Consider the following 24,160-nt stretch of genomic DNA (forward strand, 5'->3'; position numbering starts at 1 on the left):
GAAATACCAGAGTTGAACCAAACCTTTGAAGAAAAGGAATTAATAAATAGCTACAGTGCTCTACTTAACAACAGAATACACAATCTTCTCAACAGCACATGGAACTTTCTCCAAAACAGACCACATACTAGCCAATAAAGCACGCCTAAGTAAGTACGAAAGCATGGACATTAAAGAACACACTCCTGAACAATTAGTGGGTCACAGAAGTCAAGAAGAAATAGGAAGGGGCCAGGGATTTAGCTCAGCGGCACTGTGTCTGCCTTGAAAGCACAAGGTCTTGAGTTCAATCCCCAGACCGGGGGTGGTGGTGGTGGTGGTGGTGGTGTTGGAATAGGAAGAAATAAGACAGTTCCTAGATTTAAATAATAATAATGTTAGGAGAACATAGCAGAATTTATGGGACACAATGAAAGCAGTCCCATGAGGGAAGTTGATAGCAGTGAATTCAAAAGGCAACTCAAAGACTGAAAGTTAACGGGTGGAAAACAATACTCCATGTGATGGGAACCCAAAAAAAAGCAGGAGTAGCTATCCTCTGAACGCTGAACCAGTTGGAACAGAGGTTAAGTAGAACTCTTGAAGACATCAGTGTAGGAAAAGATTTTATGAACAAAACCTCAGTTGCCTGTGAACTAGCACAAACAATCAACAAGTGGGCTCTCTTCTTACTAAAAAGCTTCTGCACAGTAAGAGAAACCACCAGCAGTGTGAAGAGACAACCCACAATGTGGGGAAAAAATGTTCACATGCTTTTCCTCAGACAAAGGTCTACTATCTTGAATCTATAAAGAACTTAAAAAGATCAGACCTCCCAAATTTAAAGACCCAATCGAAAAATGGGCATCTGCAATGAACATTTCTCAGACAAGGAAGTAGAAACAGCAAATAAATACATGAAAAAATGTTCAACATCACTGGTCATTCGAGAGATGCAAATGAAAACAACACTGAGATTCCACCTCACTCCAGAAAGAATGGCTGCTATCATGAAACCAACCAATAACAAATGTTGGCAGGGCTGTGGGGAAAGAGCAACCCTGCTCCACTGCTGGTGGGAGTGTAGACTGGTGCAACCACTGTGGAAATCAGTATGGAGATACCTCAAAGAACTAGGACTGGAAGTCCCATTTGACCCCGCTATTCCACTGCTGGGGATCTTCCCCAAAGAATTAAAAGAATCATACCACAGTGATATATGTGCGCCCATGTTCATAGCAGCACAGTTTGTGGTAGCTAAAACTTGGAAACAGCCCAAATGCCCATCAACTGGAGACTGGATAAAGAAGATGTGGTTTTTTAAATAAAATGGAGTACTACTCAGCCATAAAAAATGAGAAATTAGAGACATTCATAGCTAAGTGGATGTACATTGAGGCAATGCTCTTAAGTGAAATAAATAGGACACACATGTATAAATACCAAATAGTTTCTCTGGTGTGAGAAACTGAAAGTGTAAATAAGGACTAAAATGTATAATAGGTAATGTGAAATAGGAAGAAAAGGGGCAAAGCGGAAGGAAGAGGGAGGGCTAGGGGAAAGGAAAGAAGGGTATGGAATTAATATGAGAAAATGGAAAAATTGGAACAAAATCTTTGTAAATAGGGAGGGATGGAGGGGTTGAAGGGAGGGCTGGGCAAGGGTGGAAAATAAGAACCAAGAGAGATTTATGTAAAAGTGCAAATTTCCAACGATGAATGTCATTATATTGTATACCTAAAATGTATCAATGATTGGAATGAATAATCGGTAATGCAAAATAGGAAGAAAAGGTCCAAAGGGGTAGGGGTAGTGGGAGGGGCAGGGGAAAGGAAAGAAGGGAAAGGAAAAATGATGAGAAATGCAAAAAACGGAAATAAAGTCTTTGTAAATACGGAAGGGTGGAGGGGGTGAAGGGAGGGCTAGGAATGGGGAAAAAATAAGAACCAAGATGCATCATGTAAAGGTACAAGTTCCCAATGAGAAATGTAATTGTGTTGTATATCTAAAATGCACCAATAAAAGAATTTAAATATAAAAGATAAAAAATAAATAAAAAAATAGATCAGAGCAGAAATCAATGAAATTAAGACAAAAAAACAATCCACTGGGGATTTAGCTCAGTGGTTCTAGCACCTGCCATGCAAGCGCAAGGTCCTGAGTTCGATCTTGGGTACAAAAAAACAAAAACAAAAACAAAAACAACAATCCAAAGAATCAATGAATTGCCAGGCATGGTTGTGCAACACCTGTAATCCCAGCACTTGGGAAGCTGAGGCAGGAGGATCACTCAAGAGTTTCAGGCCAGCCTGGGCTACATAGTGAGTTCAAGGCCCGTCTGAATTACACAGCAAGACCCTGTCTCAAAATTTAAAAAATAAATAAAAAGAACCAATAAATCAAAAGGGTGGTTCTTCAAAAGAATCAACAAAATAGACAAACAGCCAATCTTACCAAAAAAGGAAAGAAAAGACTCAAAGCATTCAATCAGAAATTAAAAAGGTGAAACCACAACAGATACTGCCAAAATCTAGAAGACTATTAGCAACTACTTTGCAAACCTGTACACCAATAAATTTGACAATTTAGAAGAAATGGATAGATCCCCTAGATACATGAGCAACCAAAACTTAACCAAGATATAAAAATCCTGAATAACCTAATACAGGCAATGAAACTGAAGCAGCAATATAAAAACCTACCAACTAAGAAACACCTAGTGCTTTGGGCCAGGGTTTAGCTCAGTGGTTCTGGCGCCTGCCTCGCAAGCACAAGGTCCCGAGTTCAATCCCTGGTACCAAAAAAAAAAAAAAAAGAAACGCCTAGTGCTGATGGATTCACTGCTAAATTCTACAAGAACTTCAGGGAAGATCTAAGGTTCTACTTCTCAAGATTTTTAATGAAATTGAAAGAGAGTGCTCCCAGAGTCATTCCTGGAAGCTACCATTACCCTAATTCCAAAACCAGACAAGGATCCAACCAAAAGAGAACTACAAGCCAATCTCTAATGAACACAGATGAGATGAACACGATGTTGGCCAAGAGAATGCAAAGTATCATTAAAAAGATCATATATTGCCTAGGATGTAGCTCAGCGGCACTGTGCCTGCCTTGCAAGTGCAAGGTCCTGAGTTCGATCCCTGGTACCAAAAAAAAAAAAAGATCATATATCATTATACCAAGCAGACTTCATCCCAGGGACACCGAAATGGTTTAATATATGCAAACCAATAAATGTGATCCATCACACGAACAGAACCAAGGACAAAAACCACACGATCATCTCAACATTCTCAGAAAAGGCTTGTGACAAAGTCCAACATCTATTTATGATAAAAACTTTGAAGCAGTAGGTAGAGTGGGACTTTATCTCAGTTAGATAAAAGTCACATATGAGCAACTACTGCTAACATCATATTAAATGGAGAAAAAACAAAAGCTTTCCTCTAAAATCAGAAGACAAGGGAGTCTCCTATCATCACTCCTGTTCAATACAATATGGGAAATCCGAGCCAGAGCAATCAGGCAACAGACAGAAATAAAGGGATATTCCCACAAGAGGCACAAGTCAAATGATCATTATCTGCAGACAACATGAACCTCTACATAGAAGATCCAAGAAATTCCACCAGAAGGCTCCTGAATTCAGTAATGTAACAGGATATAAAATCAACACATAAAAATCAATAGCTTTCCTGTACACTAACAATGAACTCACCGAGAAAGAAATTAGAAAAATAATACCATTCACAATAGCATCAAGAAAAATTAAATATTTAGAAATTAATCTAAGCAAAGTAGTAAAAGACCTCTACAATGAAAACTACAGTACTCTGAAAAAGGAGATAGAAAAAAACATCAGAAAATGGAAAGCTGTCCCTGTTCATGACAAGCAGAACCAATATAGTCAAATGGCCATACTTCTAAAACTGACATGCAGATTTAATGCAACCCCAATCAAAGTATGAACAGCATTCCTCATAGAACTTACAGAAAACAATCCTAAAATCCATATGGAACCACAAGAGTCCTAGAATAGCAAAAGCAATCCTGGGCAATAAGAACAAAGCAGGAGACATCACAATCCTAGATTTGAAGTTATATTACAAAGCTACAGTGATTAAAAACAGCATGGTACTGGCACAAACACAGACTTGTGGATCAACGGACTAGAATAGAGGATGCAGAGACAACCCAAGCATATTCAGCTATCTGATCTTTAACAAAGGGGCCAAAAACATACACTGGAGGAAAGATAAACTTTTTTATTTTTTTGGTACTGGGGATCAACCTGGGGACCCTGTGCTTGCACAGCAGGCGGCAGCACCACTGAGCTAAAATCCCTGGCAAACTTTTTAATAAATGGTGCTGGGAAATTGGCTATCTACATGCAGAAGATTGAATCTAGACCATTAAATTAAGATCAATATGGATCAAAGAACTAAACATTAAAACACACACAATCTGCTGGAAGATTAAAACAGATTAAAACTCTTGAAGACATAGGCACAGGCAAGGAATTTCTGAGTAGAACCCAAATGACGCACACACACACACAAAATAGTACCAAGAATCAACAAATGGGATTGAAGGACCCTAGTTAGCAAGACAGACTCCATATTGCTGCTTGACCCACCTGCCTGCCCTTTAGATGAACTCAGAAGGAGGAAGCTTAGAAACCTCCTCCCCTTAGAAAGTCTCTTTAGAAACAACAATTAATCAACTATTGTTTTACAAATGTTCTAACTGCAGGACTTTCGCTTCTGTACCTTTCGCTTGCTTTGCTAGTTCTATCCCATAGGGGGGCCTAAAAACTGTTGGCCTCAAAGGTATATAAAACATGTTTGTCTCCCCCCGAGTCGGGGCTAGAGTCCAATGCTTGGCTCGGGTCCTGGCTGGTAATAAACTCCTGTGTGGATTTAATATCGGTCTCTGGTTGGTACTTTCTCACTGGGTGCAACAAGGATCATATCAAATTAAAAAGCTTCTGCACAGCACACAACCAACAGAGTGAAGAGACAAATAGAGAATGGATAAAAAATTCTACCAGCTATTTACTGGACAGAAGATTAATTTGTAAAATATATAAAGAACTCAAAAAAATTAATCTTCCAAAACAAAAGACCCAATCAAAAAATGGGCAACTGGGCCAGGGATTTAGCTCAGCGGTGCTGCCGCCTGCCTCACAAGCGCAGGGTCCCAAGTTTGATCCCAGGTACCAAAAAAATAAAGGGCTACTGAAATAAACACTTCTCAGAAGCACAAATGGCCAATAAATACATGAAAAAAACGTACATTTCTGGCCATGAGAGAAATGCAAATTAAAACAACACTGAGATTCCATCTCATCCCAGAAAGAATGGCTATCATCAAGAAATCAAATAATAAATGCTGGAGAGGCTGTGGGGAAAGAGGAACCCTTCTACACTGTTGTCGGAGTGTACACTAGTACAATCACTACAAAAAATCAGTATGGAAATGCCTCAAAAAACTAAAAGTAGAAATTCCACTTGACCTAGCTATTCCCCTTTCAAGTATCTTTTCAAAAGATTTAAAGACATCATATTATAGTGATATATGCACATCCATGTTTACAGCAGCACAATTCATAATAGCAAAATCTTGGAAGTAGCCTGTATGTTCCTCAACAGTTGAATGCATAAAGAAAATGTGGTATTTACACAATGGAGTACTACTCTGCCATAAAGAAGGATTAAGTTGAGTCATCTGGAGGGAAACAGATGCACCTTGAGACCTTAATGTTAAGTGAAATAGATCAGACACACAAGGTTAAATAGCGCATGTTTTCTCTTATATGAGAAATCCAAGATATACATAAAGACTGAAATAAAAGACAGATAATAGGGCTTGGGGAATGGATCTTTCTCAGAGGGGAGGGGAATCAAGAGATGCAGTGGGGAAAGGGGATGAAGAAAAGAGCTGAGATGTCTCATGTACATGTACAACCCCCACAAGGAATGTAATCATTATGTACTGCAAACATGTGGTAATAAAAAATAAAAACTTTATTTTCTTTTTCTTTTTTATTTTTTTGGTACTGGGGATTGAACTCGGGACCTTGTGTTTGCGAGGCAGGCGCTGGAACCACTGAGCTAAATCCCCAGCCCTAAAAACTTTAAAAAAAAGCAAAATACAAGTTTTTTTTTTGGTACTGTGAATCGAACTCAGGTCCTTGTGCTTGCGAGGCAGGCAGCAGAACCACTGAGCTAAATCCCCGGCCCTGCAAAATATAAATTGTATGTAGCAAATAATGTCATTTATCACTACTACTATTAGCAGTTGTTATTTCTTGAGATTTTTTTCTACTTTTCTAATTATCTACAGGTAAAATAATTTTAGTAAAATTAAAAGCAGAACATGAAATACAGCAACTCCTCAAAAAGACAAATATTTCTATACACGTAGAGATTAAGGACTAGGAGGAAACCATGGAAAACTAATAACTGCAATGAGGAATGAAGCTAGAGTGGTGGTCGGAAGAAGTGTGCTGGGTGACAGAAGTTGTCAATTTGCTTTTTTAAATGACAAGAGCTTTTTAGGCCACAGGTGAAGGAGGGAAACCAGTATCTGTCCAGCACATGCCATGCGTCAGTCCTCGAGCAGTAGAGTTACATCAGCAGTCCCAAGGTATTCCAATCCTACACATTCCAAAGAAAAGACTGGTCCCCTGACCAGCTCCTGGGCAATAACCTGAGACCTAAAGTACATACTGTGAGTCTTAGTATTCCTGGGACTTCAGTTATACCAGAGTAGCCTGACTTTTGGAGGGCTGGAGATGAAGTAAGGTCAGTCACATGTGGCCCCGGGCCTTCGTGGCTCCCACAACATCCCGGACACTGGGACAGGAGTGAGCGTGCCCATAGGCAGTACTCTGCACAGGTTCTCACACGTCTTAGCTGGGAAAATGAAGGGCTGCCTGCACAAGTCCATTGGGACAGACAACTAAGAGCTCCTCCAGCCCATGTGCCTCTCATCTCTGTTCACTGTAATCTGTATTGTTCTACTGTCATAAAGTGTAATTACAGATGTGAGTTTTTTCTGAGTTCTGCTACTGGTCCTACTGAATACTGAACTGCAGGTGGTCTTCAGGGCATCATGACGAACACACACAAGTAGCTCAGTTATAACTGTCATAGCAATCTTTACAAGGCACGTATTATGCCAAAGAGGGCAATTAGACGTGAAAGACAGAAACAAAAAACTAGCACTGATTAAAACAGGTAAATGGAAGGGGTGTGGATCACAGGTCTGTCAGTTATTTACTTGTTTGTTCTTTTGTTTGTGCTTAGTTTTATTGTTTTGTTAAAAACTGGAGTGTAATCAGTGGTTGACCCCACCACTGAAAAAAATTTTTTTTTGGTAATGGGGATCGAACTCAGGACCTTGCACTTGTGAGGCAGGTGGCGGAACCTCAGCCCCTGAAAAAATTTTTAAAAACTTAAAATTGTATCCAAATTAGATATGAAAACTCTAAGTCTGACTCTGACTTCTTTAAGATGGCTAAAGGAGTAAAAATTTATGGTCTTGACATTAAATGGGTAATGAAAAATTTTCCCAAATACAAATTTGTATTAACTCAGTTTTCCCCTGGTGAGTTAAAAACTCAATTATATGTATTGAGCAGTTATTTGCCAACAATCCCATAAGATTCAAATTGAAAGTACCTTATAGTTCTGGCCTTACTGACCTTGCAAGATCCTTGGAAGGTTCTGGGTGAGTATTGCTTATTGGAAACTCTTAGGACCAGAGGTATTTAACATTTGTGAAGTTTTTGGATTTTGGAATATTCACATAATTTTTTTGGTAAAACAACCTTAATCCAAAATTTAAAACTTTGTGAGCATCGTGTTAGCATTAAAAAGTTTTAGATATCAGAGTATTTCAGATTTGGGGTTTTCAGATTAGGGATGATCAAATCTGATGTATAATTTGATGAACTGTATCAAATCAATCTGTATTTGTATTGGGTAATTTCTCTGTCACTATTACATAAACACAGGAAAATGTAGTAAACTGGTCTTCAGGCAAAATCTGGGGCTTACATCTGGGGTTTCAGCCGCAGACTAACTGCTATAGAAATATGAATTAAAGAATTGCAACAAGCTGTTCAGACATTTTGACTACTTTATACTCCTGGATGACTCTATATACTGTTTAGAAAGTGAATAAAATGAACATTAAAAAATGATAAACACAGACAGTGAAAAAGGGTTTGCATAAATCCTGTTTTTCTTACATAAAATAATAGATTTATACCTTCTCATAAAGTCTTTTTCGTATATCAAGTTCCAGATGTCTCATTTCCAAGTCTTTGGCTGTGCTAGCAATTTCTCGATCTCTCATTTGTACCTATGGCCAAACAACATATTGTGAATACCAAAAAGAATTTACAAAGCAATTTTTTTTTGGGGGGGTACTGGGGATCGAACTTGGGTCCTTGTGCTTGCACAGCAGGCAGCGAAACCACTGAGCTAAAATCCCTGGCCCCTACAAAGCAAATTTTAATGGATTTAGTAATCTCATGATCTGAACAACCCACTAATAGTATTTACAGTAATGGGGGGACCAGGGATTTAGCTCAGTGGTTCCAGCGCCTGCCTCGAAAGTGCAAGGTCCCGAGTTCAATCCCTGGTTCCAAAAAAAAAAAAAAAATCAATGATAATAAAAAGTTTAGGGGGCCGGGTATTTAGCTCAGTGGTTCCGGTGCCTGCCTCGCAGCGCAAGGACCTGAGTTCAATCCCCGGTACCAAAAAAAAAAAAAAAGTATTTACAGTAATGGAGACTGGGCTTTTAAACCAGAGTAACTGGTAATATACTTATATGCAATATTTACTCGATGTTCTTTAATAAAAATCTTCAATATTTTTAATAAATTTAATTAACAACTAATGACTCCAGCTTGAAAGTTACTGTGGACTGTGTAACTATTTATGTGCTCTGCTCAGTCTTAGAGTTCACTGTTCTCCAAAATTTGATTACCTGGAAGCTTTTCACTCCTACAGTACTAGAAGGTTTGGACAAGGCACTCTCTAGAGAAGCTTAGAAATCATCTTAAATATTTAGCTGCCTAAAGTTATAAATATTTTTATGGAAGAGGGAAAAGTATATGATATTCATTCAAACAAAACAAAAAAACAAAAACTGTATCAGCCATCTATCCTTGTTGATTTGTGCATCTATTCAGCGTACCTTTAGTGACTGCATCACTACTTGCATTCACAAGGTAGGCTAGCCATTGTTGAGCGACAGACATGCTACCCATAATATGAGAAGCAGTAAATGAGAACTTACTGGGATGTTCAAACACATCCACGGGCTGAAAGGATCACAGAGCAGTTCACCTTGAGGAGTTACTGGGAAAGTAGCTATCTCAAAGGTGTGGAAGCGTGAGTCTATAAACCAGAGTAGTGACAATGCTAACAACCGGAGGAAAGGTCTGGCACAGCATATGCTTTTAAGGAATTTCAGTTACAGAACTCTTGCTTATGGTTTCCAGAAATGTAGATAGCTGTGTAACAGCAAGAACAGATCCACTCTGCTTAGTGCTAACAGACGTGCAGTCACATGCACTTTGGACTGCTTTTCCTGCTGCAGCCTGAGAGGGGCTTCTGCAGTTGGGTGGGGTGGACACAGTATCAGAAAAGCCAGCTGGAGGAAAGGTAGCTGGAAGGGCAGGCAGGGGCTGGACTGTGCTACCGAGGGACTTCAGGGTTCTCTGACTAAAGAACCTTACCCTGTCTTAAGGGGATTTGGAAGAAAGACATCAGTTCTGAGCCTGTTATTACTTGTGGGGAAGAACATATACTTTTTTAGAATCAAATATTAATCTGATTCACTTCATCAGACAATTAAAAAGAATCATAGACTGTAAAAAATCAATTAAAAATTAATTTGCTCTAACCAAAACAAGAAGTATTATACTATAAAAATGGTAATAGAATTCTAACCCAGATGAATTAAAAATACTTTAAAAGAGCTAAAAATACTTAGTATTTCGTCAAAACTGGGTTTGAAACCTGCTAAGTTAAGGCATAAATTCAGTGGAATCCTACTAATTTCAACTTGGGGAGGTGGGCATTTACAGAGAATGGTAAAATTATGTCTATTCAAAATGATAAACATTTAAGAACACTGAGGAAAATGGAAGATGACTAATGAGTGGGAACTAGCACTAGAAAGCAAAGCATTCCTAAGCTCCTGTCATTCAAACAGCGTGGTACTGCCTTGTGAGCAGAGAACATGGGAAGAGATCTGAGTATATGTGGGCATTTAATACGTTATAATCACCAGCTGGCAAATGACTCTGCTAATATTCAACAAATGGTTTTGAGACAACTGACTTGCCCCTTGGAAAGAAATAAGCTTGGTCCCTAACTTGTTTCTTGCATCCAATTTTCAGACACATCACAGGTTGGCAAATGTCTTCTGTGAAGGGCCAGATAATAAATACTTCAGGCTTTGGGGTCATATAGTTTTTGCCATGATCACTCACTTATGCTGCTGCAGTACAAATGCAACCACAGACAATATGAAAACAAGTATGTGTGAGTATATTCCAATAAAATTTCATTTATGGGCTCTATAGTTTGAATTTCACATATATTTCTAAAAATTCAATATAACCTTCATGTTATAAAGTATTATCATTAGGTTTTTGTTTTTTTGGTGGTGCTGGGGATCAAACCCAAGGCCTTACATAAGTTGGGTCAGGGTCCTACCACCAAGCTATAACCCCAGGAGTAAGGACCTGTCCATTTTTAAAAACCATTTAAAATGTTCAAACCACACTCTTATGAGCCTCACAAAATAGGTGGTGGCCAGATTTAGCTAGCATACAGTAGTTTGCTAATCCCTGAGATGAAAAGATTAAAAAACAGGAAAACATAAAACTAGAAGAAAATACGTGTAATACAACCTCAGAATGGGAAGGTCATTCTAAATACGACAGAGATCTCGGAAGTCATACAAACTAATAAAGTTGACTATCTAAAAGTAAAAATATTTTGCAAGACAAAAAAACAACAAAAATTCTTAAGAGGCAAACATAGAACAATAGAAAACATTTACACCAGACAAGAAGGCTAACGTCCCAAGCCTCCACTGCATGGCCACCACTAGCAACCTGTGGTTGTCGAGCACTTAAAGTGTGACTAATCCAAATTGAGGTGCGTTGTAAGTGTAAAATGTACTGAACAATGTAAGAGTAAACTACTCCATTAATGATATTTTTATACCAGTTACATGTTGAAATAATAATTTGCAAATAACTTAGATGAATAAAATGTTATTATTTTCATCTGTTTTTATATTATTAGCATGGTCACTAGTAACTTAAAATTACATATGTGGCTTGTGATGTATTTCTGTCACTGGATGCCCCAAATGACAGACACCCTGTGGATTAATAAGAAAAAAGACTAACTTGATAGAAAAAAGGATTATATGAACATGCAATTTATAGTTCTTCTACAAATAAAGATAACTGAAGAGATTCAACCTCAACAGTGGGGGGGGCAAGTTAAAATACTCTATTTCTCACTTATCAGGCTGGCAAATATTAAGACTGATGCATTCTGGTTTTTTTTTTTTTTGGTACCGGGGATCGAACTTGGGTCCTTGCACTTGCGAGGCAGGCGGCAGAACCACTGAGCTAAATCCCCGATCCAGACTGATGCATTCTGAAACCGACTAGTCTAGGGTGTAGGGAAGCACCCTACCATATAACCTGCTTACATGGTTAAACTGTTTAAGCCATTTTTACATGGAAAATGTCCAACAGCAAAGAATTAAACTATGGTAAACTCAGTCATGGAATACTAAGCAACAACAAAAAGGAAAAATAGATTCACATATAATAATATGAAAAGATATATGACAAATACAATCTTTTTTTGGTGGTACCGGGGATCAAACTTGGGACCTTGTGCTTGTGAGACAGGTGGTGGAACCACAGAGCTAAATCCCCGGCCTGACGAATATAATCTTAAAAATCTGGTACAAAAACAAAAGGCAGAGGGGGAACAATCTTATTTTGTATAAAAAGATAGGTTTATAATTACTCCTGTATCTACAGAAACATACCTGAAAGGCTATATAATTAACCATTAAAAAAATAAAAGTTTGTCTCTGGAGATGAAGCATGAAAAGGCTCACTTGAAATTCTGTATTTTGCATGGAAAGTTCTTTCTATACTGCTGTGTGAATTTTTATATTAAAAAGAACATTTCCTCTCATTCACAATTAATTTAAATGGTGAACTTAAACATTTCTATTTTTAGAGAGGTAGTCATCAAGGACAGTTAAATTGAATAATTTTCCTAATATTTCTTTTTTGGCTTTACTGGGGAGGAAACCCAGGGACTTGCACATAATAGGCAAGCCCTCTACCACTGAGCTACACCCCCAGTCCTTTAAAATTGTATTTTAGGGCCGGGGATTCAGCTCAGTGGTTTTGCTGTCTGCTGCACAAGCGCAAGGAGCTGAGTTCAATCCCTAGTACCAAAAAAAATATTTTTTTTAAATTTTGAGACAGGTTCTCAAGTTGCTCAGGCTGACTTCAAACTTGCTATCTGCCTCTCTAGTTGCTGGGGTTAGAGGCATGCACCATCACAGACAGCTTTCTGGAATTTCTTAAATATCTGACCATTAATGAAATACAAAAGAGAATAAGAATACTTGAGTTACAGTAAATAAAATTAAAGGGACTGTGTAGTATTCATTGTGGACCCAGAATATTATTTAATTTGAAGGTATTCATTACATTAAATGAGAATAAATGTTGATGTATGAGTACTAAATAAAAATTAAACCTTTCTCTCAATTTCATCATCCAGTCTTCGTAGTTCCATCTCACGTTGATCTTGATGAAGCTTTAGAAAACGCCTCCTAGCAGCATCCTGTAATTGTATTTCCTTTATTTTCAGCTCTCTTTTCACAGCAGCTAGTCTTAAATACAGAAACATCAAGAGGAATAAAGCATTTCCCAATATAGACTTAATTTCTACCTCCTAGTTACTTCGATACACTTTCCCAAACTGACTTATGCCAGTGTAACATAACTATGTTTATAATACATAAGTTAAAGACGCCCTACTGCACAAGCTGTACTCATGAAGATGACAAGTGGTCCATGCAATTGGCAACCCTCTTCACACTCAAACTTCTACCAGGTCTACCAGTCAGATCATTTCAATACAAGTGATATCCTTTATATGAAGGGAGAATGCCCCAGTGTTACAAAATACGATGTATATTTATTCTGTAACTTCTTTTTATTTACCCTAGAAATCTGTTTCATAAAGTTCCAAGATAGAGTCAATAAATATGTACAGAAGTGAATTTCCTAAAAATTCAGCTTAGTATAGGTGCTTACCCTATAATTTTAATTAAATTTTTTAAATTAACCTACTTTTAAATAAACATTTAATACTTCTTCCTTTGTCTTCCAAAGTATTAAATGCAAATGATATATTTTATCTTTCCACTGTAAGGTCACACAGTTACCTTTAAAACACAATTTAGGACTGGGGATTTAGCTCAGTGGTTCTGGCGCCTGCCTTGCAAGCGGAAGGTCCTGAGTTCGATCCCTGGTACCAAAAAAGCCCCCCACAATTTAAAAAATTATACTCTGGTAAAAGTGATTTACCCAGCACTCCATCACAAAGCAAAGCATCTTCTACCTACTATAGGATAATGTTTCTAAATAATGTTCTTCAAAGTACATTAGATCTTGTATTACCTCTGAATAGTCAGTACAAAGTTGTATCACATTCAGTATAGCTTTAGAATTATACTTTTATATAACAATTTTTTGAAAAGTGGTACATATTCTTTTTATTAACTTAAATATTTGCTTGATGGAAATTAAGCTGGGTAATTCTACATATAGTTCTGCTCCTAAATGAGAAGACAGGAGAAAATAAAAATTATTCAACCTGAATGATGTGTCCAGATTTTCTCAACATGATAAAACATACCTCTGTCTCTGCTTGGCCATCTTCTCTTCCTCTTGTAAAAGCATTTCTCTTCTTGTTTCCTCAGCTTTACGAAGCAGTTCTTGTTTCTGGTACCAAGCTTCATCTTCAACTCTTTGCTGGTCTACTTCAGCTTGCATGTCTTCAACTGTCTGCCTTAATTAGACAGTTTTTATTGTTAAGAAGTTACAAACAAGAAAGCTAAAGAATATAACCCCAAAACAATCAAAACACAACATGTACACCTGATTAGTGTATAATGCCCAAATTTCCTTCCAGATACCCTCTACCTTCAAACTTTTATTTTACGCAAATGCTTAATGATTTAAATGTATTTTTCATTAAAAACTCTGTTTGCAACAGATTCCATTTCTTCTTCTTTTTTTTTTTTGGTACCAGGGATCGAACTCAGGTTCTTGCGCTTGCAAGGCAGGTGGCAGCACCACTGAGCTAAATCCCTGGCCCAAGATTCCATTTCTATCAAAGAGTTATTCCTTGATTACCTCTCTCTCAAGTAATCCAATTCATCATTCCTTATTCTTTCTCGTTCCTGTGTCTGATAGTCCACGATAAACTTTGGATATTGATTAAATACTGGATACTGCCCTTTTGTCAGTGCAACAAAAACTTCTAGTTCACTTTCTGGATGAATGTTAGCAGGTGTGATCTCCATGAGATGATAAACTTCTCTAATCACAACATTTATATCCAGGTTATTCCGATGGTGAAAGAAATACTGCAAGAAAACTTGATATTTAAATCAACATTTACCTAACAAAGCAATTATGAGGTAGAATTAAAACAAGAGTTCCAAAATATAAATGCGAACTTATTGTGGTTTTTTTTTTTTGCAAATTCACTGAAGCTTTTATTAACCCAAGTTTAAAAATAAGGGTTGGGCCAGGGATGTAGCTCAGTGGTTCCGGTGCCTGCCTCACAAGCACAAGGTCCTGAGTTTGATCCCTGGTACCAAAAAAAAATAATAATAATAAAAAAAAGGGTTAAGTTTCATATTTCCAAACTGTGATAAAATGTAACAATCATTTATGAAATTTTAAAATAAAAAATTATTTACATTTTAACTCAAAATGAAAGCTTCCATTACAACAGAAAAACAATGTATTAACAAAACAATGAAGCAATTGCTTTTTGCATGGAGCTTTAAAACTTCAAAATCCAAAATAAATTAGTTTAATTGCCTGAAAATACCTAAATGTAGTTCCACATTATCTTGTTCTGCTGGCAGACCCCAAATTTAAAATATACATGTATTTATTATGTGACCATAAAGTGAAAATAAAGTTTAATTTGATAGGAATCACAAAATAAGTCACATATACATTCAGAAACCTCAATTTTCTGTCCACTGGAAAAAAACCTTTCCTTTTAATGCTCTTTTAGGGATTTCTTTCTTTCTTTTTTTTTTTTTTGGTACCAGGGATTGAGCTCTAGACCTTGCGCTTGTGAGGCAGGTGCTGGAACCACTGAGCTAAATCTCTGGCCCTTTATAGGGATTTCTTGCCATGCTTTAAAACCCTTAGTTCCAATTTTGCACATGTAATAAGCATCCAGACTATGACAGACCAGAAGGGCTATGGATGAGATCCACGCTTTCAACAACCTTTACATAGGAAACAAGGCACAAAACCCCACATTATCATGACTCTTTTCTGATGCTATGATTGTAAGACTAACTTAGCTTGCTCTACTTGCCTGTTTAACTGCCACGAGCTAGATAAGGTCAGGGATGTGGTCTACTTTGTTGTCCATTATATTCCTACCACCAAGTACCAGTGCCTGATGTGCAAAAGATAATCAATAAATGTATCTTTCAATTGAAGTTTGAGAACCTCATCTTAAGAACAGGGCATTTACCTGAAAATCACCCTTAAGCGTACAGTGGAGCAAAGGCGCTCTAGAACATATGTTGTAGGCTACCACAGTCATCAGAAGGAAGGAAGGGTGGTTGGAAAAAACGTTATCAAATAATTTGAGCCATTCTTCTCTTGTCAGTACTTCTGAGAACACAGTTTCAAGAAGAGGCCACGCATACAGCTACAATAAATAAAGAAAATTTATTTTTTTAATTTTCTAAGGAAAAGTCTAAATAGTCATTGATAATATTCTCTTATATGCAATTTAAGGTATGAAAATCATTAAATACATAATTATAAAAAGAACTACTTAATTTGGGCCCTTTTAATAGGTTTTCAGGAAGGCAGTTTAATGAAAAAAAATAGAATACTGTTAAAATACAAATGCAGTATGCTTTTTATTATACCCCTCCTGAAAATACTGTTTTATTTGCATCGGAATCAATGTTAGCTCCTAAAATATGTTTTATTATTCTAAAAATCTGACTTTTTACCTGGGAAGTTACATCATGATCTACGAAGTGCTGTAGTAATTCCTTGTCATGAAATGCCAGAACATTTTCTATCATACTAAGAATATTGATAGGAGGATTAGGAAAGTATTCAAACCAGTATTGACACCAATTAACTACAAAGGAAAGAAAAGAAAATTTATCTTTAAATGCCTCCCTATATTATCAAAGGACTTTGTAATTCTTATTTTTTGGTACCAGGGATCGAACTCGGCACCCTGCTCTTGAGAAGCAGGCGGTGGAAGCACTGAGCTAAATCCCCAGCAACTCTAATTCTTATATGATTTTTTAAAAATTCTTAAATGTTTACACTTCTTATATCCTCATGAATAAAATGTACATTTCAAAATTCTAGATGAGATTTAAAAAAATTCGATCATGTTAATACAGTATCATAGGTATACAGAAAGTTTTCTGTTAATGACAGTGTCAGTTAAAACACACAAACTTTCCAAACTATTCTTGAGCCTAGTTATAAGACATTCTGGTTCCTGCTTACTTCTGTTTTGTAGGTCCCCTGATTAACAAAAAGAACCTTTGTAGAAAGCTCCCCATGCAAGCCTTCATTAAACAAGATCAATGTTAACAGGGCAATCTCCTCAAATCCACTAAAATTCATATGGAATCAAAATGAGAAAAACTTAGGAAGCCGGGTATGGTGGCATACACCTATAACCCCAGCACTCAGGACACCAAGGTAGGACTGCCATGAGATTGAGGCTAGCCTGGGATACATAGTAAGACTCTATCTCAAAAAGGAAAAAAAGAAAAGACAAGCTTAGAAAAAAATGCTCAAAACTATATTTTTACATTTATAGCAATACATAAAAACAAATATGTACATACTGTACCCCCATCGATTAAGTGACAATTAAAAAAGTCCTCATTCCTAGGAAAAAACTGATTGCTCTACAATCACAGTATCAAGTAACCACACAAACTGACTGTAAGTCTAATTAATCAATGACATTTTGTTTTAGTAAACTTTACTTGAAAACCAACCAATCAGTGACAACAGCATTTTCTGAAGGTCAGCTAGTTCAAAGTAGACTCCACTCTACCGAATAGTGTTCTATGGCTAACTCAATGCACTGTGTAATCAATGCAACCCACAAAGTTCTTCAAAGATCATCAGCTTGTTTTGCTCAATGAGCCTATATTTCATCCTCTACTTATTAAATTGTTTAAAAAATTTTTAAATACGGACTGACCATCAATGAAATGTTTTGGACCAGAAGTGTTTCCATTTCAGAGTTTTTCAGATACTGGAATATTTGCAGACTTTACTAGGTGACATCCTTAATTCTAAAGTCTGAAATGTTCTAAAATCTGAATATCCAAAAGCATTATATTGGCAGTCAAAAAGCTTCAGGTATTGGACTTCAGATTATTGGATTAGGGATGCTCAACCTGCAATGAGTTGTGGTTTCAAATTTTAATATTAAGATCCACCTCTAATTGGCAGAAGGCTTTATTAGCAGAATATTACATTAGATAGTTTATAAGGACTTTCCATTCTGGAATTCCATTATCTCACTTATTACTATTTAAATATGAGCTAATAAGTCATAAAGACTAAGCTTGAAAAGAAGTATTTCAGCTACCGTAAACTGCTGCTTTAAAATAAGCTAATTTTAAAAGGAAAACTGGGTGCAGGAGCATTTACTATGCACCCATTCTGTATCCAACACAAGTTTACAAAGCTCTGACCCCATATTTAATATTCATTAACAGAATTCTGTTTCTTAGCAAGAGGGAAACCCTGCTCTCTGTAGTAATCTTTTTTTTTTTTTTTTTTTACAGTCTTCACAGATTTGGTTAACTTTATTTGCATTTTATGGTGATTTCTTAAGGCCTATATCCAATGAAACCATTTAAAAAGCTCTATGAGGAATGGAAATTCAGGTATCTGTGACAATTTTCTTTTTAAAAAAAAAAGCTTAAATTTCTGAATGAGCAAGATTCACTTTTGTAGGTAAAGGACCTGCTTCTTCATGATCTTCAGTTTTAGATCTAATAATCACAAGAGAAGATGCTGGGTATCTGCTTAGCTTCTGTTCATTCATAAACTCCAAGTCACCATAGATACTGTTTCTCAGAAGGAACATACTGCTCCACAGCTGTAGCAACAGCTGCACAACAAATCCAGAGCAATACCATCACCGAGAGGATGAGAGTCATGGTTAGAATCCACCCAGAGTTCACAGAGAGGCATCTTAAAAATCCATCACTCTCTCCATCTTCAAGATAGTTCCTGTGTGCTTGTGAGCTTCTCATTTGCAGATAGGACATTTTGCTTAGAGACGATTCTCTCAAATTTGTAGGCCCCTGTTCCAACTGTGGTGCATACTGAATTTCTGGCTTAGACTGGAATATGACTATTTTTCCATCATCGGCTTGGAGACAGAAAGTCCAGGAACAGGTAATGAAGCTCTGTGCAGAGTCCATCATGTCGCTCCAGAAGGACCGCACCAGTGTCAGAGGGAAGAGCAGATGCATTTTTGGCATCAGGGACATGAGTTGTTCTTGTCTCAGTTCAGCAAACGGCAGCTGACTCTGGCAACCAAGATGGCAAGCATATTGTTCATCAGATTGGGAATAAGCTTCTGTACATGCAGATTCACATTCCAATTTGGTCCAATTTAAGTCAATACCATCATCCACAAACTGACAAATTGAAAACAGCCTGCAACCTCTCTGACATGCGTACAACTCCTCTTCCTTGGGGTAGGTGTGCAAGGGGTAGGTCAGCTGACAGGCCCGGTGGCAGGATGCCGTATCGCTTCGGCCGAGGTGGTCCCCGACCCAGAGGTTTCCCCTTTGGTGCTGCCATCTTGTTCCCTCTCTCTGTAGTAATCTTATGCCATTTTAAAAGTATTGTTTTACTTTGGTGCCACTACAACAAACGTAAAGGACATAAAGACACTGACTAATACCAGGAAAAACGAGAATTGATGACGTTATGGAGATTCTGTGTATTACAAATTATACAGAGAAGTGACTGCTTCCTTCAAAATTTCTTCTAGGTTCCAAGTGAATTATAAACCTGAAAGCTACAACAACAGCACATGCCCGCTGTGTTAACCTTTAGTTGATGCTCAGTAAATGTTTATTAAATAAAGGTAATTTGATACCCTTGATAAAAATCCATACGCACTGACCACTATGGAATGAACATTAATTGCCTCTATTTAAATTTCAAGTATGTTTCTTTAGAAGAGAAAAATGAATTTCCTTACCATATAATCATATGCTAGCTATTTTAACAAGATTTTACTGATAATAAAAAGTTCTGCATACCTACCTAAATTAGACACAGCGTGGTTTCTTTTCTTGTGGTAAAATGTGTAATTAGCCATTTTAATCATTTTGAATGGTATGATTTGGAGGCATTATTCACATTCACAATGTCATGTTACCATTACCCCTACCTTTTCCAAAACGCTTCCATCACTGCAAATAAAAACTCTACACCCGATGAGCAGTAACTCCCCTATCCCACTTCCCCGGGCCTGGTAAGCTCTAATCTACTTTCTGAGTTTCTATGAATGCATCTATTTTAGACATTTCCCAGAAGTGGAACCATACAGTGTTTGTCCATTCTTTGGTCTTATTTCACAAAGCATTTTTTAAAGCATCATCCATGTTATATCACGTATCAGAACTTCATTCTCCTGATAGCTGAAGAAGAGTCCACTGTATCATGCAGACCACATTAGTTTATCCATTTATCTGTAAATGCCACTTGGCTTGTCAATACCTCTTGGCTACCAGATATAATGATGCTATATGAATATTCTCACAAAAGTGCCTGTTTGAATCTCTGGTTTTAATTCTTTTGAGTATGTACCTAGGACTGATATTGCTAGGTAATATGGTATTTCTGCTTTACTTTTCTGAGAAACTTCAAAGTGTTCTTCACAGTCCCATACTCTTTTTCCATAGTGGCCGCACCATACAACATCCAACCAGCATTACATCAAAGTTCCACATCCTCAACAACACTTGTTTATTTAAATATAGCCACTCAGTAGGTATGAAGCAATATCCCATTGTGGTTTTGATTTCTATTTCCCTAATGATGAATAATGCAGAGTATATCTTTTTTTTTGGCACCGGGGATCAAACTCGGTACCTTGTGCTCGTGAGGCAGGTGGCAGCACCACTGAGCTAAGTCCCCGGCCCTCGAGCATATCTTTATATGCTTACTAGTCATTTGCTTTTATTCTATGCAGAAATGTATAGTTAAATTCTTTTTTTTTCCTTGGTACTGGAGATCGAACTCAGGACCCTGTGGTTGCCAGGCAGGCACAGTGCCATTGAGCTAAATCCCTGGCCCAAATTCTTGTCATTTAAAAATTGGATTGTGGGGCCCGGGATTTAGCTCAATGGTTTCACCACCTGCCTCACAAGCACAAGACCCGAGTTCGATCCCTGGTACCAAAAACAAAATAAAACAAAAATTGGATTGTTGGGCCGGGGATCTAGCTCAGTGGTTCCGCAGCCTGCCTTGCAGGTGCTAAGGACCCGAGTTCGATCCCCAGTACCAAAAAAAAAAAAAAATTGGATTGTCTCTTATTGCATTGTATTTTTTTTCTTAAAACAGTACTATTAGCAGGGTAAACTAGTACATGCTTTTGGGGAATTCGTATTTTATGAACTAATACTAGCAATTCTGGGAATCTATGTACAAATAATTATATTTACATATGAAGTTGATTATAGCACTGTTATTTTCTAAAGTACAATTTGAAATAACATCAATGTCCAACAATAGATTAAGCTTGCATGTGCACACGATAGAATATTACAGCCAATACTCATAAAATTTGTAAAAGTAATGGAAATGTATAAATTTTTAAAAAAGTATGATTATAATAAACTGCTTAAAATGTATGGGAAAATTAGAAAACTAAAATTGTTAAAGTTGAATAAATTACAATATACTTATAAGAGGAATTACTACATAGCCAATAAACTTTTAAAATAATATTTAATGATTTGATATTATAATAAATTCATTAGTATATTATCATGTATATATCAGTATATTATCTCTGGAACAGAGAAATATTGGTGAATTTCTTTTACATTTTGTCCAATGACCAATAAAAACTTATCAGAACAAGTACAATATAACAAAACAAAAAGTATGGAAATACACTAAAATATTCATAGTAGATATACACAGATCTTTTTTTAAATTTTCTTTTTCAGAATTTTACTTTCAGTTAAGTGGATATCTCTTTTGTACAAGAAAAACATAAGTGCTTTAAAATACATATAAAATTATTTTTGTCAAATCCATTTGATTTCATATAGTTTATCAGACCTGATCTTACTAATATGAAAGCAATGACGTGGAGGAAGGTGGCACCCGGGAACAGACCTGGAGTCTGACTGCTGGGTCCAGACGTGTGCTCTGCCACTCACCGCAGCTTGGGTAACTTACAGAACAGGGACAGTGACACCTATGCCACAGGATGTCAGTCAGGACCGGCTCAGCGAACAAAGGCAGACACTGAGAACGGTGCCTGGTGCACACAAAGGACCCGTGGGTGGCGAGGACACACAGCAGCCACTGCTTGGGCATAAGAACAGGCACTGTGTGCAAAGCACTTTACAAACTTAGAGCAATGCTGAGAAGAGCAGCGAACCTGTAGTAAGAGAACAATCCGAGTCTTTGTCACTAACCAAATCTAGTCTATAACAACATTTTCTAAAATTTAAGTGTCCAAATTCCTTATAAGTAAAATTTTACATATAAATGTTTGAAACATCCACTTTATACTCTCACTTGGTTGTGTCACACTTTCTTGACTTACAAGTAGAGAAATCTAGAATTATTAAATGTTGCAAAGCTGTCAAGACTTAGGGGAAATATATAAGAATCCATTCTTAGTTTCATTCTGTAGTAATTACCTACTTACTTATGAGAGTAGCAACAACTTCAAAACAGATAAGCTGGTTATTCTGGAATAATTTTACAAATGGAAATGCCAAGAGAGGAAGATATGGTGTGTCACTAAAGATGGCAGACCAGTGAGCTAAAGCAGACAGGGTCCTGTGAATAAAATAAAGACCAGAAAATAACTATTAAAATTTTTCTGAATAAATGATACACTTACATGATAAAAATTCAACACAGAAGGTAATTTGGTAAAAACTGTCCCTCTTTCTCCTATCATCTACTTTACCTCCTTAGAAGCAACCTCCTTAAAAGTATAAATCTTTCCTTGCACTAGGGAGGCTGAGGCAGGAGGATCACTGTGATCCCGAGGCCAGTTTGGGCTACACAGTGAGTTCAAGGCCAGCCTGAACTACACAGCAAAACCCTGTCTCAGCACAAACAAACAAACAAATGTATAACCTTTTTTAAAAATCACAAATAAGGAGGCCAGGGATTTAGCTCAGTGTTTCTGCCGCCTGCCTCGCAAGCACAGGACCCGAGTTCGATCGCCGGTACCAAAATAAGTAAATAAATAAGATAGATAGATAGATAGATAGATAGATAGATAGATGTATAATGTTCTGTACCTTGCAGTTTTCAACTTACAGTCTCTTGGAAATAGCTTTTTCAGTATATGCAGAGCCACATGTCTCATATTTTACAGATACATATATTTATACAAATACACCTTTGTTTCTTAAACATGTCCCTATTATTGAGCCTAAGATCTTTCCAACCTTTTGTCAATGTAATTTTTTTTAGAGACCATAATGAATACAACATTACAACAATCACATGTCCTTTACATACAATATCATTACAACAAACTCTAAACCACACTGTGTAAAGTTTTATAAACAATGCTCACTGAGTAGCTCTCACACATCATTCTTCAATACAGATCTGGATAAATTCTGAGAAATGGAACTGCTGAATTGACAGTGTGAGTTTTGTTTTTGTTTTTATAGAGGAGAGGTGTCTATAATTTCAAGAGCTAGTGGCAAATTAGGCTCCACTGCAAGTGTCTATTTACAGTCTCATCATTAGTGTGAAGAGATGCCTGTTTTCTCAAACACCTGGCAACATAATTTACTATCAATCATTTCTTTCAAACCTTTAATCTAGGTGAGAATGCAACTTCTCTTATTAAGGGGAAGGTTATACAGCATCTTTTAATGTTCAAGAACAATCTCCACTGCTGTGAACTGTTCGTTAAATCTTTTTTTGTTTTTGGTACCAGGGATTGAACTCAGGACCTTGCACTTTCGAGGCAGGCGGCAGAACCACTGAGCTAAACCCCCAGGCCCTGTTTGTTAAATCTTTATCCATTTTGTATTGGTCATTCCTTTTCATAATCATTTAATGAGCACTTCAGATATTAAAGAACCCAGTCATTAATTTGTCATGTGTTTTACACATATTTCCTGTTTTACATGTGTGTTTCAGAAATTTTTAAATGTACAGATTTATATTCATATCATAAAAATTGCTTCTGGATATGTCATGCTTAGAAAGGCCTACCTTACTCCTGGATTGTAATTCTTCCCCATTTATTTCTAATACCTTTAAGATCTTTCCAAATGGAAATGTAAAGCTTCTTTGTTAACTTTTTGTTTTGCAATTTAGAAGTACAAAAAAAAAAATCACAGAAATAGTAGAGGTTTTCTATACCTTTTGCCTAAATTTCCCTAATGTTGCATATGGTACAATTATCAGTACTAAGAAATCAATCCCTATACAATGCTACATTATGGATTTTATTTTGATTTTTTTCCACTAATGTCACTGTTTTCATTTCACCAATCCAAGATTCACCCTTACATTTATGTGTTGTCTCTATAGTTCCTTCCA

The 24,160-nt window shown here is 36.9% G+C and overlaps 1 protein-coding gene and 1 pseudogene across 6 annotated transcripts in view; both read right to left on the minus strand.

Moving 5' to 3' along the window:
• Tbc1d31 (TBC1 domain family member 31) overlaps nt 1-24,160 on the minus strand; it is a 97,343-nt gene that overhangs the window by 20,331 nt on the left and 52,852 nt on the right. For 5 of the 6 annotated variants that reach the window (XM_087184379.1, XM_004838002.4, XM_004838004.4 and 2 more), the window contains 7 exons: nt 22,290-22,423; nt 16,342-16,475; nt 15,849-16,028; nt 14,477-14,709; nt 13,977-14,129; nt 12,810-12,945; nt 8,257-8,349 (listed from right to left, as the gene is read on the minus strand). In XM_087184379.1, coding sequence (XP_087040505.1) covers nt 8,257-8,349; nt 12,810-12,945; nt 13,977-14,129; nt 14,477-14,709; nt 15,849-16,028; nt 16,342-16,475; nt 22,290-22,423 — 1,063 coding nt within the window. Of the gene's footprint in view, nt 1-8,256; nt 8,350-12,809; nt 12,946-13,976; nt 14,130-14,476; nt 14,710-15,848; nt 16,029-16,341; nt 16,476-22,289; nt 22,424-24,160 lie in introns of those variants that run through there. The other variant, XM_087184382.1, reaches the window with a different exon arrangement.
• Nucleotides 17,138-21,208, minus strand: LOC147830264 (transmembrane protein 59 pseudogene; annotated as a pseudogene).

The sequence above is a fragment of the Heterocephalus glaber genome, unplaced genomic scaffold (genome assembly GCF_053883595.1).
Source record: "Heterocephalus glaber isolate CG9 unplaced genomic scaffold, H.glaber_assembly_v1.0 deba00000281, whole genome shotgun sequence".
NCBI classification, from domain to species: Eukaryota; Metazoa; Chordata; class Mammalia; order Rodentia; family Bathyergidae; genus Heterocephalus; species Heterocephalus glaber.